The sequence below is a fragment of the Mytilus californianus genome, unplaced genomic scaffold, assembly GCF_021869535.1.
Source record: "Mytilus californianus isolate M0D057914Y unplaced genomic scaffold, xbMytCali1.0.p SCAF_2, whole genome shotgun sequence".
NCBI classification, from domain to species: Eukaryota; Metazoa; Mollusca; class Bivalvia; order Mytilida; family Mytilidae; genus Mytilus; species Mytilus californianus.
Genome location: NW_026262668.1, coordinates 12,201,655 through 12,219,373, shown reverse-complemented (window position 1 = coordinate 12,219,373; position 17,719 = coordinate 12,201,655). Strand labels below are relative to the sequence as shown.

Genomic DNA, 17,719 nt, shown 5'->3' with positions numbered 1-17,719 from the left:
GTATTTGGAGTTAAATTCCAGTGGCAAAATTTGCATGCATCATTGTTGAAGGCCGTACGGTGACCTATAGTTGTTAATTTCTGTGTCATTTGGTCTTTTGTTGAGAGTTGTCTCATTGACAATTATACCACATCTTCTTAATTTTATATATCAGAACAAGAACATGTTAATGTATTACTAGTATATTAAATAAATAAATATTCTGATTTCGAACCGATCAGTCTTTGCTGTTAACTCTAAATCCCTCGTGCAAAGCGTAGAGAAATTAAATACAAAATTTTTTATCTTTTTTTAAACCCGGAAAGGGGTCTAGCAGACGTTCTACCGCACACGAGCTGACATGTTACCACGAGACCACCGAGGCGGGACGCAAGACTTAACCTATGCGGTACCTTCAACAATGTGTCGGAAATATGGATAAAAAAGCAGAAGGACGACGCCTTACTATTTTTCTTCCCCAACTGTGTTCCCATGGAAAACAAATATTCGTTAAAAGCAAAACAAAACTTTGCAGTCATCAATATTAATAACAAAAATGTGAATCTTTTAGGAAAGCCTTTTTAATGAATAAAACATTTTAAGTAGAAATAAGAAGATGTGGTATGAGTGCCAATGAGACAACACTCCATCCAAGTCACAATGTGTAAAAAGTTAACAATTATAGGTCAAATTACGGCCTTCAACACGCAGCCTTGGCTCACACCGAACAGCAAGCTATAAAGGGCCCCAAAATGGCTAATGTAAAACAATTCAAACAGGAAAAACAACGGTATAATCTTATAAAAACGAGAAACGAGAAACACTTATGAACCACATCAACAAACGACAACCACTGAACAACAGGTTCCTTAAGTGTATTCATGTATAGTGTTTACTCAACTTTAAAACAAATGGTGTAATTAAGTACTCGAAAAACTAGTAATCTCCGTCATATGTCAATGTGCCTGTCCAAAGTCTCGTCAGTGTTTGTTTATATCTTACTTTTCTTTTGGTTTTAACAGATCTATAATACTCTGTTAAGTTATTTACTTAGATTCGGAACAGTGTAAGAGATTGACTCATACATACATGTACATGTAGTAATATAAACACTTGCATAGCATTGAAGAACACATGTTGATCTTTGCGTGTCTTTTATGGTTTTGTTGTATTGGTGGGTTCCTGTCTCATTAACGGTAACCCAACATCTCCTGTTAGTCATATCAGGCTAACACGCAAATTATTTAATACAATGACATGTGTACATGAAACATAAAAACAAGTTAGAAATCAAGCGCATTCCATTGCAAGGTACGGTAGTCCATTGACTATAACTAAAACCGTGTTTCAAACGTCTGGGTTTGTAAACATGTAAAACACCACGTGTCATGGTTCAATCTGGTTTCAACTAATAGAGACAGTACACTTCGATATACTCTCCTCCAGCAATGTATATAGTTTCTTTATCCACATCCAACCAGATATCCTTTGGATTTTCTATCTTCCCGAAATTTTCAAGCAATGTCCTATGTTTTGTACCATCGGCAGATAAAACATGTAAGGAACCCTTGTAATTCCTATCAACAAACAGGACCAGTCCAGATGGTAACACAGCCAGACACTCCGGAGTCACAATCGTTTTGTTTTGATAGCAATATATAGTTTGGCCTTCTAATGTGGCACGTTTGATTTCTTTGTTCTTTGTTGTAAAAATAATGTCATCGTCATGTATATTCATACCGTCTAATCCATTTTCAGTGTTCGTTGAAAAACAATGTGTCAGTTCCCCTACGTTGTCGGGATTAAATGTCTTAACAAATTTTCTTATTGCATTGGGCACTACCAGGAAAACAAATTCATTATGAGAAAATAATGCTCCAACATATTCCTTTCTGAATGCGATTTTCTGTGGCGTTGTAATTGTATTTTCATGTATTGTGGCAACATATAGGTTTTTAAAATAGCAAGAAATAAAAACTTGATTGAATTTAGAATCATAACACAACCGTTTAATGTCTCCAGTTAACACCTTCGAATCTATAATAGCTCCGGTATGTTTATCAAGCATGTGCAATTTTACTTCGGTCGCTCCATCTCCAACTACTATGTACTTATCACTTATGTATACGCCACACCTCATTGCCGAGCCTTTAAAACTAAATGTGTTGAGCTTCTTCACACTGAGTTCTTCAAATGTATGACAGGTAAATACACCCAAATCTTTACAGACTTTGAAAATATCCAGAGTTTGATCTACTAAGAGTTCTTTTGTTTGTTCTAATGTGCCTAATATCTCCGCAGTTTGTAGCTGTTCAATTCTTTCATTCCTTTTAAGATTAAGAGTAATAAGATTCTCATTCTGAAATTTTTTATTAAGTTCTATGATACTGGCTTTAATTTGGCTTCTCGTTGTCTCTACATGAACAAACAACTGAGTGTTGGACCCTAATTCCTTTACAATTTTCGTAACACTTATCCAGTGTTCAAGACTCTTGACAAATTGTTCCAATAAACGTATGCGAACATTAAAATTTGTGTTCTGTTCATCACGAAATATGTGTAATTGCTTCTTCAACATTTCAAATAAATTGTCAATATTACATTTGATCGTTTCAGCAAATTTTGCTGCTTCTTCCTCGACGGTCTCTGTACTCTTGATAAAGTCCGACTTATGTTGTTCCTTTTCCGTCAGCAGTTTGATTGTCGCGTCTTTAATTCTTCCTAGTTTCTCCGGAAGGGCTTCATAATCATTGTTCTCAACAAAAACTTCTTCAATTGGTTTAAGCCCTGTACATTCTATATGTTTTGAAAGTAGACATAAAACGCAACATGGTACTCTATGACGACAGCAGAATATTTCAAGTTCTTTTGAAGGATGCATTGGACACTGATTGGATATTGCATTTAAATCTATTCCAGATGTAGTTAAACCATATTCCTCAATTTCGATTACAACATGGGCAGATAACAGTTTCATTCGATTGTGCATTTGATTACACTTTTTGCATAGAGCTTCTTCGCAGATCTTACACCAAAACTTAGCGTCCGATTTTTCATTCCATCGTTTACAAGCATGACACTCCTGTGTTGTGTCTCCTGTTGATAGCGCAATGATTGTTGCTATAGTAGCATTGTCCTGCAATGTACAAGTCCATTTTTCAATGGATTCATCAGAATTTAATGGAATCACTATTGTCCTACAGATGGGACATGCAAACTCTGACATTTTGTTGTCTTTTTTGCGCCCAGTCGATATAATAAACTCGTGTATGCATGGTTCACAAAATGTATGTAAGCATGGTAGTATTTTCGGTGACTTGAATGTTTCAGAGCAAATAGGACAGGACAATATTTCTAAAGTATCGTATAATGGTTTAGATACCACCATACCTGCATTAACTTGTTGGGTTTTTTTTACTTCCTGTTATACAGTTTGTCACGTGATCGAAGAATATTACCTTTAACCACAGAACACAGGGATTATGTACAATCAGTGGTTAGTTTAGTGATTATATATATTCGCTTAAATTTTCAGGAATTATGCATAATCACTAGAAAAAATGTCAGAGATTATACATAATAATTGGAATGAAGAGACAATGAATAAAAGTTGAATAATTTATTCTATAAAATCATATTTAAACATGATAGGAAGCATGAATATTAAAATATTAAGCACAATACTCTGATAAATTATCATCTATTTTTATAAACAGCAATGTACATTTGGATGACATCTACTATTGCAGCTTTACCAATCAACCATTTTCAATGCTTTTCGTTTTTTTATTTCAACAACTTCCACTTTAATAAAAACAAACTTGTCCTTCCTATATCATGTATATATTGCATCTGATTTTACTGCACGTTGAAGAGAAAAACAATGTCTGAAGGTGCCACAAAAGTGAATCAGCCACCTCAAATTGATATTTTGTGTAGGATCCGAGCAAACTTCTAAGTTTCGTAGCCAGGCAATATCCTTTTCAGGCCGTTCATGAACAATGGCCATTATATTTATGGATCTTCCTTTTCGCGATCAATATGAGGAATTGGTATCAAAACATTTACAGCCAATGTTTGCCTCCTCCAAAATTGTGTTCAATCTGTCAAGCATGCGTTCTGTTTGTTTTTCTGTACGTTTAGTTGCATTAGTTTGCTAAGTTTTGATTTCTTGTTCATTGGAACATAGAAAACAAAAACAGATTTTTAATAGCCTTCATCGCCATCTGTTGTACAGCAAATTACATGCACTGTGCATTTACATTTAGAACATGAATGTGCATTTAACGCTGTTTTCGGCAAACAATAAAATCATGGCATACATGTGCAGTTATCACTATTATTGAGAATGTTGGTATTGTTAATTTCAATTTTAAATACTTGAATGTTGGTTTACGGGTTAATGTGTTTCAACACAGTCAAATACAATAAAAACTGTTCCTTTTTGAGTTGATAAATGAACAGGGACTGAAAATTGTTCTGTTCAACCTTAAAAGGGTAAGAGATAAAGATGATTCATTTGTTCATATTTGATTAATTTTATTAAACAAAAGAGCTTTGTTTTATTGTATTATTGATAATCCCTGAAATAATATCAGGGAATTTGTAAATAATGCTCAAAATTTTCAGTGATTTTATAAAATTACTGGTCATTTTCAGGGATTATATATAATCACTAATGATTTTAGTATAATACATAATCCCTGATTATACAAATTCACTGTAACATATATACTCAAACAATATATATTTAAAAAAAATCTCATCTCACACCTGTGCATTTGAATTGTCTGATAGGAGAGCAATAACCGGGTGGATATTTTTAACAAAACTTATACATATATATATACAGTGTACGTGCTATTCATTGAATGTCTCAGTCCCAAATGAACAAAACCTAGTTTGTACTCATCCTTCAAAAAAGTAAACTTTAATTATCTAAACTTAAATAAAAACAAATACTTCATAAACCTCGCCTCTTCTTTATTGCACAATCATATTTTAAATATTGTCGTGCACACAATGTACAAATTGGACAAAGATATAAAACTGAATTGTCCGTTTAAAGCCATCACAATAAAAACTCACCAAATTTACAAGGCTTACTATTAGATACGCAAGACGCGCGTTTCGTCTACATACGACCCATCAGTTGCGCTCGAATTAAAACACTTGGAAGGTCAAATCAAATACGAAATTGTAGATCTTTAAAAACTGATAATTCCGAAAAATTGTGCTAATAGCCTCATTGGTTAAGTAGATATAGTCCTTTTAACCATTTAGATTATCTTTGAGAGCTTTCAGTATTGATAAGTTTTTTATATTAATATATCGAAATCAATTTAGAAATACTTTTTAATGCATGTCAGTGTGAACAATTGGTTTTGTTCTTACTCTTAATATAAAAAAGGTGTCCCAATTAAGAGTTTTTTTTTTAATTAATACATGTTAAAAAAAATCGGAAAGTCATAGTTATAACATATAATATGCCATTCGGTTGCGAAAAAAAACGCACAAAATTGTAAAGAGGTAAGGCCAATTATAGGGCTCTGATGGATAGTTATCTCAATGACAACCATAAACAAATCACCCTAAATATGACCTTCTATTAGTGTTCACAGCTACATCAAAAGATAATGAAAATATCAGAAAAATAAATACTTAAAGTTACTTTCAAAACTTTAATATCACTAAAAATACTACGAAGAAACGAAGAAATCCAATTCAAATATAACGATATTGCAGAATGGTTTAATTAAGAGACTACCAATGAGGGCAGTAGTACAAGCATACTAGCCTCCATGCTTACCTCTTGTTATAGTACTCGCATGTAAATTCTCTTAACAAGCCCAGCTGCTAACAATGAAGTGAGATTATTGTAAATATGCAAAATTACCCCTCTGCTCTCATATCCATACGGGTCTGGGGAATCTGTGGTACAGTACATAGTTTAGGCGATGCCTCAGTTACTATTGGTAGAATATCCAACACGGAAAGGCTTTTGATAAGGCATACCGACAATATTGGCCATATGCACCGGACCCGTCTACTTTTCACCACGACAATAATATTTGAGGTACAAAAAACAGTTTGTGAACATTGATGCGGGAGCGCATTAAGGATTAGATAACATGAAAATGATCGAAATTCGTACTTAAACTTCACGCCACATCTTTGCTTCTTTCACATGCTAAATGAATGTTATACCCTAGACTCATACGAGTTTGGCAACAGAGGTGGACTGGTTTTTGCCGATTGACTTTATTAAGAAGTTTCACGTAGACCAAGGTATCTGAAGTAGAGGTGGGAGTAACCTCTGCCATACGATACGAAGTACAATAGATACCAGAGACCCAGTGTGACAGAAGTTGAAGGAGAACTGGTGCATATGTACCATAATCCATCTTAATTCTTACCGGCTGGTCTAATCGAGATTTTCTACGTTGTTCAAAAACCCATCAGTGGAATCTACCTCTACGGTCTCTACCTCTACTACGCACCATAAAAACAAATACTCTAAACCCATAATTTTGAGTCTGGTTAGCGGATTGGGTTCGTTACATTCGTCCCATAGTCAGGTATTGACGGTTGGCCTATTTATTTAAAGTATCCACGTGGACAATGGTACGAAAGGTAGATGTAGTCATGACTTCTACTATAGACCGTACTACAGAAAACCCGATTACTGTATCTAGTAAGAAAAGGTGGTACATATGTTCCATGGTCCAACTTAAGTATTGCGACTGGCCTTTAAAAAAAATCACTACGATGTTTATGTTACAAGAAAGAGGGGGTTTCAATGCCATTGTTATTTACCATACCTAAGATATCTGACCGTTACCAGTCTGAAAGCGGAGAGATGGTACAGTGCATATGTTTCATAGTCAAATCAATATACCTCTCACTTGCTATCGTTTATTTATATGTCGCGAGTGGGAGCTCCCACGCTACAAATCACAAAACGGGAGCGCTGAGAGGTTTGATTTTAATCAGACTGGTTCAATGTAGGGCATGATACTACAGGTAGAAGTATTAGGCATGACCTCTGTAATGCATCGTACTTTAGAAACTCAAGATATGTACAACCTGAGATCAGTAAGGATATTTATTAGGACTCGGTTAATATTTCTCATAATCAACTTGAAGTATTTTCGACGTGTCTTGTTACGGAGTTTCACTATAGGCCGTGGTAGCAGAAATAGTGGTATATGTAGCCATTTCTATGCATCGTACAATCGATACCCTAGCCATGTCCTAAGAGTACGACCACAGGGATCTTAAGAGTCTGTGACATGAATTATTGATATGGTCATATTTATATAGATTAACTGTTTACAAAACTTTTAATTTTTCGAAATTCTAAGGATTTGCATCCCCAGGAATAGATTGCCTTAGCTGTATTTGGCAAAACCTTTCAGAATTTTAAGTCCTCAATGCTCTTCAACTTCGTTTTTTATTTGGCCTTTTCAATTTCTTGATTCGAGCGTCACTGATTAGTTTTTGAAGACGAAACGCGCGTCTGACGTACAAAATTTTAATCCTGGTATCTATCATGAGTTTATTTGCATGTCTCTTTGCCTGTCGCTTTATGGGGTTTTTGTGGGTTTTGTTACATAGATACTTGTAAATGTGGCCATTTACCCTGTGACATTAATACTCTAAAATTGTCATGTTTCCAATTTACTCAGAAGCCGAGACTGCAGACGAAGGATCCCTGGTTACAATGAAGTCAATCTACATGAGAGAGCAGAAGTCTAAGAAAGAAAAAGTCCATTGTCTTCGCTAAAACAAAATAAATTCAATTCTGGGTTTCTTAATGCAACTTAATAGTCCGTCTTGTTTATTGGGTTAAAATGCAGCATGACGGGTCCCACTAGTGGAGCAGGATCTGTTTTCCCCTCCGGAACACCTGAGATAAAACCCAGATTTTCTTCGAGTTCGTGTTGCTCAGGCTAAGTTTCTATAAAGTGTTTTGTGGACTTGTCTGTCTTTCGCCGTCTTTCCTTTTCTTTTGTTGCCATGGCGTTGTCAGTTTTACTTCGATTTATGAGTTTTTAATGTCCCCTTGGTACCTTCCGATTCTTTTTTTTAGAAGAAGTCTCCACATAAACCATTCTTGTTACGAGGGTCTCCATATGGCCCATGCCATCAAAGGTAGAGGTAGACATGGTCTCTCGTACGATTCGGACAGCAAAGGGTGTCGGTGCATGTGAACCATAGTTCAACTTAAGTATAGCTGGTAGGCCTTGCTAATATTATCAGAAAAAAAAAGAAAATGCCATTAATGTAAAAACAAATATTGGAAAACAGATAAAGGACTGTGAAATTTTTTACGGTCTCAGGTAGTTGGAAACAACACAATGTATTATAGTAACAACAGTTTATTATATGAATACTCATGGACAAACCAGGTACGGATGGGTATGGGATTCCCCTTTAAAAGTTTTTATGCAATTTCAACTTCCTTCTAGCTGCCATAGCACCAAATGCATGCTAATTTAAAAATATAATTGAAAATAAGCAAGTTTTGTGCATTGATATCACGTGGATGAGACAGTCTTCTTTACGCCATTACTTTTCTTTCTTTTTCAATTTGTTTAATTTTAATTTGCTCTCTTACTGAACTAGAATAATACATCCTATGTAGAACCATCTGCTACTAATAATATCCTGACACTATTATTGGTTTGAAATTCCACTTAGATCAGTCAACTTGATTAGGATATATACACTACCAAAAAGTTGACAAAATTCAACCTTAGTGAATTCAAGGAAATATCTGTAAATATAAGATTTTAGTAATTAGCACATAGGCAGACGTATGTATTTTAGGTTAAACTGGCAATTGGCTGCAAGGTCGAATTTTCCATAAATTATGGCTCAGTTCAAAACTCTAGTTGTCCTTCTACAAAAAAAGTTTTGGATATTCTATATCAACAAGTAAAGTTTGCATTTATATAAGTACTGAAAAGCGTTTGTCAATTCCAGATTACCCCCAGTATTTTTGCTTCGCTAGTTGTAAAAGTTGAAGTATAGTAACATTCGATATTGATTATCACTAGATACATTAAACCAATTTAGAAAAGATATTGCTTTATTGGAAGGTTGTTATTTTGGACGTAACTGATTGGTCAGGACAAATATAGACAGGCCCTCTGTGTAGTGTAATTTACTAGATCAAAGGTGGAATCTTCTTCAAGTAAGCTCGTAAACCTCAATATACTCTTCCCCAGCTATATATACAGTTTCTTTATCTACATCCAGCCAGATATCCATTGTATTGTCAAATTTTGAAGCAATGTCCTGTGATTTTTACCGTCGGCGGACAATACATGTAACGATCCTCTGTTATGTCTATCGACAAACAGGACCAGTCCAGTTAGTAAAATAGCCAGACACTCGGGATTTTTTATGGTTTCGTTTTTGTAACAGAATATTTCTCTGCCATTTTAGTTCGCAAGTTTGATTTCCTTGTCCTTTGTTGTAATAATAATGTTATCTTCCAGCATATTCATACCGTTTAATCCACAGGTGGTGTTTGATGCAAATGAGGTTGTTAGTTCACCTTCTAAACTTTTAGAAAATTGTTTTACTGCATTGTTCACTACAAGGAAAATATTTTCATCGTAAGGAAATAATGCTCCAACAGATTCCTTTACAAAGTCGAGCTTCTCTGGCTTCATAATTTCATTCCTGAAAAGTAAACATGTGGCTCTATAGAGCTCTTGAGCGTGACAGGAAATGAAAACTCTAAAGTAACAGTAATAATAACACAAACGTTTCGGGTTTCCGTTAAAAACAGTCGAGTTGATTATATTAGTATCTTTTTTAAGTAGGTGCAATTTTTTTCGGCTTCAACTCCAAGTACAATGTATTCGACACCAATGGATGTCCCACATGTTATATTTGAACCTTTGAAATGGAAACTTTTGAGCTTGTTCAAATGAATACTTTCATACGTTGAATTGCATGATATCCCCAACACTTTATATTGTTTTTAGATTTCAACCGTTTGACCAACTAAGAGGTTCGTTGTTTCGCTTAAGGTGCCTAATGCATCAACAGTTTCTAACTGCTGAACTATATCATTCTTATGCAATTTAACGGTAACAATACTGTCATTCTTAAAGCTGTTACGTATTTTTGTAATGAAAAAAATATAATGATGTCTTTAATTTGTCCTTTCATAGTCTCGACTTGCAGAAAAAAAAATGGGTTTTGGACCAAAATTCTTCCACAAAAGTCGTTACACCGATCCAGTGTTCAAGACTATTGACAAATTGTTGTAGTAAGCGTAAGCGGATATTAAGATTTGTGTTTTGTTCATCGCGAAATATCTCTAATATTTGATCAATTCTATGAATTTCGCCGCTTCTTCCTCTGCGTTCTCAGTATTTGCAGTAAATTCAGACTTATGTTCTTCCTTATCCATGAGAAGTATGACTGTAGCAGCCTTTAATTCTTTAAGCTTCGTAGGAAGGGATTCGTAATGATTCCCTTCTCTTAGAACCTCTTCAATAGATTTTTGCATCCAAAATGGTTTGTAAATAGGCATAAAGTGCAGCATGGTTCTCTATGATGAGAGCAGAACATTTCAAAGTCTTTCGACGGATGCATATTATACTGTTTATAGATACCATTAAGATCTATTCCAGTTTCACTCCGGCCATATTCTTCAATTTTGTCTACATCGTGTGTGTATGACAGTTTCATTCGGCTATGCATTTGATTGCAATTTTCACAGAAAGCTTCATCGCAGATCTTACACCAAAACTTGGCATTTGATTTTTCATTCGAACGTTTACAAGCATGACACTCCTGTGTTTTATCTTCTGTTGATATCGCAATCATTGTTACTATGACAGCATTGTCCTGCAACGAACTGGTCCATTTTTCAATGGCTTCATCTGAATTTTTTGGAATCACCACTGTCCTACAGATTGGACATCGAAACTCTGATATTTTGTTGTCTTTTTTGCACCCAATCGATAGAATATACTCCTGTATGCATTGTTCACAAAATGTATGTAAGCACGGTAGTATTTTCGGTGACTTGAATGTTTCAGAGCAAATTGGACAAGAAAACATTTCTAAATTATCGTGTAATGGTTTCGACACAGCCATACCTGTTTTAATTTTTCATTTCCTGTTATAGAATTTGTCACGTGATCAACGTATTTAATTTTAACCTCAGAACCTTACCTGTTTTTATACGTCCTTTACCCACAGTTTCCAAAAAGGTATGGAGTCAGTGCTCGCCGTATTATAGTTAAGTCAGCGGTTTTTTTTTTTCTTTTCAGAAGTATTTTATCATTTTTTAATATTCTGGTACTTTAATTTGGGTTTCAGACTCATTATTATAGTAGAAATATTATACAAAATTCGACCGAACAGGAAATAAGATCTGTTCTGAAGGTCACGACTTGAATAGGGAAAATGTAACATCAGAGCTTTCTAACATGGGAGCATGTATTAGATTCCCCCGATAACACTGAGAGTCTATATAGATAAGAAAATGTGGTATGAGTGACAATGTTTATATATATCGATTAAACCACATTCTCTATCGAATCAAAGGTATCTTTCAAAATTTAAGCATTTCGCAAATAAAGCGCGCATTTAATATCTGAAAATAAAGAAAAATAGTTAAAAAATACTCTAACGTCCAATACGTTGCTTACATTAACCAAGATTACGCACATTTACAATTCTTAATGCCATCATGCAACAATGTATGAAAAAAAAATGGGAGACGAAAAAAAAAAGATTTTGTGAGAAGTTCTTTCCATTAATTTAAAGGTCAAATGTGGACAAAAACGAGCGAATTCCGTGTCAATTTTAGGGGGAAAATTTACACACACACACCCTCACAAACTAGTAGTTAAATAAATGATAAATGACCACGAGACAACAGCCAACTAACAAATAGATGATCAGCACCGTCAATTTAAATAGAGTTCACTATGAACGTTAGGGGACGATCATTTAATTTTATTTTTTTTTGTGGGGGGGGGGGGGGTTTTGAAAATGATCCTGGTAAAAACTGAAAATAAATGATTTTGCACATAATTGTGTATTTAAAATGAGCACTTTTAGACAAGGGGATGTGTTTTGAAGAATTGTGATTTAAGTTTATTTTTTTTTTGTAGTTAGCTTACTGTCTCATTGACGTATACCTCGGTAACAGTACACATCTCGTAATTCTGCAACACGAAATGAGGATAATTGAGGATACAAATGAGTACAAAAGTGAAAAAATATGCATGTGTAGAAACACCAATACATAATAAAATAAATTATCAATCTGGAAAAAATCTTCAGGAAGAATATTGCACTACATATATTCTGAATTTTGATACTGATGATTTAACCATGTTAACAGTAAACATGTTTTGTATCGATCTGAAGAGTTAACCCCTTTTCAGCTGATTTTTATAGTGTGTTCTAATGTTGTGTTGTAACACCACTGTCCTCGGTTAGGGGAGGGTTGAGCGCTCACAAACATGTTTAACCCCGCCACATCTTATATGTGCCTGTCCCAAGTCAGGAGCCTGTTGTTCAGTGGTTGTCGTTGGTTTATGTCTGTCATATTTGCTTTTCGTAAATGTTTTTGTTATAAATTAGGCCGTTATTTTTCTCAATTGAATTGTTTCACATTTTTCATGTCGGGGCCTTTTATAGTCGACTATATGGTATGAGCTTTTCTCATTGTTGAAGGCCGTACGGTTGACTATAATTGCTTACATCCACTTCATTTGAACTTTGGTGGATAGTTGTCTCATTCAGTGGCAATCATACCACATCTCCTTATTTTTATATTGGAAAAAACAACGCAATCACACGCTGAAAGAACGATTCCATAGGCATGGGTGGGGGGGGGGGGGGGGCTTCGTGATCATTGTCTCACGATGAAGCCGGTTACAATGAATGACAAGAGATGTGAGGCATACACCCAAACAAAAAAACAACCAACCGACACTGAAAATTAAAATATATCCAGAACTCAACGTACAGTCTTCAATGTTTTACAGTATTTCAATAATTCTTCTTTCATTGTAATATTATTAGGTTTAATGTGTTTAAGGATTGCTGCAGTCTTGTTGGCTTATGCCCTCATTTTTTTCAGTCATACTACCGACATTTTTTCTGCATTTAAACTTTGTCTTTTGTTCGGCTTTAAAATACACTTTTTATTATATTTTTTATTTAGTTTGTAACTGTTTCGTGTGCAGCTTATGTTATCATTTGTTAGTTTTGTCTATTATACTACATCCGGATTGTTATTAACATCTTTATTTGATTTTCCCCCACGTGATTTTGACTAAAAATACCATAGGATTGAAGTGACACGATAACACACCCATACATCCAACTGCCTACTTCTACTTTGAACCTACTGACCTAACTGTCTACTGTTTTCTGGTTAGTACTTTGTGTGTTCTTATATAATTTTTGTGTCATGTTGGAAAGCCATACCATCATTATATATTATAGTTAATTATAATAGTATATTTGTGGAGCTGGTAGCACAATAGGGCATAGCCGACATTGTCGTAGTTCTGCGGCTAAAAAAATGTATGGAAGTCCGCTTGGAATAATAATGGATCGATCTGTATGTACATGAAGTAAACTAAAGAACGATACCGGATTTCGTTTGAACTCGAGTATCAAAAATAAGGAAATGTAGTTTAAAAAAAGGAAACGTCTATCATATATATAAGGTACACAGTATTGTGTCAATTGACAATTTCAAAAAAAAATTTAGTCATTGACCATACTGAATTGTGTACTTGTATTTAAAATGAGCACTTTTAGACAATGGGATGTGTTTTGAAGAATTGTGATTTAAGTTTATTTTTTATTTTTTATTTTTTTTTTTAGTTAGCTTACTGTCTCATTGACGTATACCTCGGTAACAGTACACATCTCGTAATTCTAATATTATTAATTAATGCTGTATAAATTGTTGACACAGATATTTTGGGGGGATAATCATATATTACAAAACAATTTTTATTGAACAAGTATTGCCTCCTATTGGTGGGAATAGTGTTGACGGTGAAAGATTGGCCCATTTTGCAAAGATTGTACAGGGAAAGGCATTATTATGTGAATAGAAAGAATAGTAAAAAACTGAAACTTGAAATTAAATAATATGAAATGGTCTTAAAAAATTAAATGAATGGGGGTCACTGTACTTGCAGTACATTCCTTTTTTTGTCTCTCGTGATACGCGTTGCGGAGAACATAGAAATACTAGTCGTCCGTCCGTCCGTCCGTCCGTCCGTCCGTCCGATCTTGTTAGCGTTCCCACGTGAACAATTCTTGCCAGATTTTTATAAAACTTAAATTATAGGTTTATATCAGCAATGTCTCGAACAATTTCGAAAATCAGTGCCGATCAACTATTTTTAAAAGAGTTATGCCCCTTGGAAATATTAGTTATATGGAAAATTGCACTGTTAGCGCTCTCCTGTGTACAATTCTTGCCATATTTTTATCAAATTTATATCAAAGGTTTATATCAGCAATGACTCGGACATTCCGAAAATCAGTGCCGATCAATTATTTTTCCCTTGGAAATATAAATTTTATTTGAAATTGCAATGCATTTGCTCTCAGGCCTTCATTTCTCTAAGATATTTGTAAAAAGTTTTGAAAGAACAAAAAAAAAGTTTTTCTTAGTTATTTCCCTTGGATAGATAATCTATGTGCAACGCGGGGACATTGGAACTCTGTTCTTTTATTTAAATACGATTATCCGAATCATCTCCCCTTTTAACGCTTTTTTTTTAAATTGGATCAATCAAATAATATTCTATAATTTGTAAAACAGATGGAAGAGTAGGATTAACCAAGAGTTCTTTATTTAATGAAATTCTTACAAATGAATTACAAACTTATCTCAGAATTTGTTTGTTTCATTAAATAACGATCAAAGATGGCAGAAGACCGCCATACTACCTCAATGAAGATACCAATGAAAACGAATAAAAACCATAAATCGAAGACGGACAAACAGCGCCATGCCAACATGAAAGGAAAAGGAAAAAAAACAAACAAACAGCAGTCTGCAAAAAACGTCACTAAAATTGCCTTTGGTGTTTTCATCTGCTCGTGACTGAATATGTTTAGGATATGATAACATAATAAAGGTATGGTTCTGATGAAATATTTTTTAACGACAACACTAATTTATAATTTTTTAATGCTTCTTATAATGATGATTGTGGTTTGTTTTCTTCAGGAACGCCAAAGATGAGTGGATATGCAAGCTATGATGAGGCTCTTGATCCTAAATACGGCGATCCTTATCAGGTTTCATTGGTGGTTGCAGACGGGGATACCTTAAAAGGCTACGGGAAAATTGTTGCAGATTTTGAAAACGAAGAAGTTGAAATTACACCCTGGCCTGTGAGTGGATGGCGCAAGTTATATCCAGGAACTGGTGCTATGGGTGGTATAGTGAGTGGAGATTTCGTTTATGAATGGGAGGGAGATGTTTGTAAAGCAATAAATAATGCTGTAGGCGGTCATTACGTCACTGGTCGTCTGCCAACTGATGTTTCTTTTGATAACCGAACCCACGTGCTGGTGAGGGAAGCTAATTACCATCCTGATGGCGGTCAGGTATTTTTTCCACGTGACAAAGACCCGTTCATAGCCTTATTAGCCTTACCGACGGACGATATTAAGCCAGAAGATTTTAAGGCATTTTATTTTGATGGATCTTTTGGTGTACAGATTCATGCCAACATCTGGCACCAGCCTGTTTATCCAGTAAAAGATCGAGCTGTGTTTCTAGGAAAACAAGGAGCAGTCCATGCTTGTGTTTGTATGGATTCGGTTGATGAGTGGGGGAAATATTTGTCAGTTCCACTCAAACTGTAGCCGTAATTTGTTTTTCATTCTGTCAATGGTTTTAAGTAAAAATTAATCTAGTCAAAACTGTTTTAATATAGTATTGACATGATACAATGTATCATAGCGGTAACATCAAACTCACTTTCCACAGGTACAGTCAGTTCAATAGCTTTATAAGCACTATGGGAAATTTAAGGAAGTTTTTTGAATTCGTATTACACTTTATATAAGAATGCTGGAGTTGTATACTCCCTGAAACAATATCGATAGCATACAGTACTCACTTTGTCCGCCCGTCCGTCCGTCCGCCCGTGTGTCCAAAACAAATGGTATGATTTTGCCATTTGATAAGGGACTTTCTGATTTGAATTTTCCTTGGAGTTCGGTATTTTTTTTTTATACTTTTTTTTCGGATAACTTGAGTAGGACTGAAACTTATACAGATAAAAATACAGGATAAGGTCAGAATCCTAATGATTTTGAGGTCAATATGCCAACGGTCAAGGTCACTGTTACAACGTAGAAAAAAAAACATTTGAAAATGATTCCCAGATGGCAGATTTTTTTTCGGATGGTATCCCCTATGAATTGTATAACACGTTTATCTATGTAAAAAATTGGTAATTATAGTACATGTTTAATTCTCTCTCTTAGTATTTTGAACCCTGGAGATAAAAATGTTTTCTCTCAATAAATGTGCACTTTGGAGAACATAAGTTTGCAGAGCCAGCTTTTTACTTGTTATTGGTTGAAACCTGGTGTATTTTTCTTAAAACTTGACGGATTCTCTTCGTTATGTGAATGTCATTTCACGATTTCCGATTGATATGCATCAAAGTACCATTTCTACCCTGGTATTTTCCAAAATGAATATTTATATAGATATAGGAAGATGTGGTATGAGTGCCAATGAGACAACTCTCCCTCCAAGTTACAATTTATAAATGTAAACCATTATAGGTCAAGGTACGGCCTTCAACACGGAGCATTGGCTCACACCGAACAGCAAGCTATAAAGGGCCCCAAAAAATTACTAGTGTAAAACCATTCAAACGGAAAAACCAATGGTCTAATCTATATAAAAACGAGAAACGAGAAACACGTATGAACTACATAAACAGACGACAGCGGGATTAAACGTTTTAATGGTACCAAACCTTCTCCCTTTTCTGAAACAATAGTATAACATCACAACATAGAAAAACACACTATAAAATATAAATATGTTTATATTTTACCATCGCGAACCTCTTCCCGCGAGAACCGTTTGGAAAGTTCCGTACATAATCTGAATGTTTTAGGCAACACGATTTATCTAATATGGTACAATGATGGAAATGATCTGAATACACAGTAAACAAAATATCAGACGACATCAGCTGTATGTATATTTATTTAACCTGTCGTTATGAAATATTCGGTGTTATTCAACAGATATATAATGTGTCAGAGGAATACCAGTCCTATTACCAAATTTCCCTTGCCTCTCGGATGGGGGAATTTTACTGTCTCCCAATCTAATTGAAATATAGAACTCGGATTTCGTTATACTACCATACTCGTACATACGAGTATGTAGTATAACGAAATCCGAGTTCTATATTTTAATTAGATACGAGTATGTAGTATAACGAAATCCGAGTTCTATATTTTAATTAGATTGACTGTCTCCCGACTGGTATTTTTCGCATAAATTACTCCCAACTATGTGTACTGAAAGATACTTTAGTCTGAGATAACATGATTAATTTTTAGTTGTTATTGGCTTTTAACTAGCTTTCAGTACTGCGAGTACTCTTAGATTATATTGGGACTTGGTTCTTTCGCTTTATTGGTTTTTTTTGTGCTTTGTGCCAATCTGATGACTCAAGCGATT

General features: G+C 34.7%; 1 protein-coding gene and 1 pseudogene across 1 annotated transcript; one reads left to right on the top strand and one right to left on the bottom strand.

Annotated features, from left to right (window-relative positions):
• Positions 1 to 596: 596 nt before the first annotated feature.
• LOC127728887 (tripartite motif-containing protein 45-like) lies at positions 597 to 3,367 on the bottom strand. The gene has a single exon (XM_052236474.1). The coding sequence runs from the start codon at positions 3,365 to 3,367 to the stop codon at positions 1,388 to 1,390; it is 1,980 nt and encodes a 659-aa protein (XP_052092434.1). The 3' UTR covers positions 597 to 1,387.
• Positions 3,368 to 13,318: 9,951 nt separating this feature from the next.
• LOC127729257 (uncharacterized) lies at positions 13,319 to 15,927 on the top strand (annotated as a pseudogene).
• Positions 15,928 to 17,719: the final 1,792 nt, after the last annotated feature.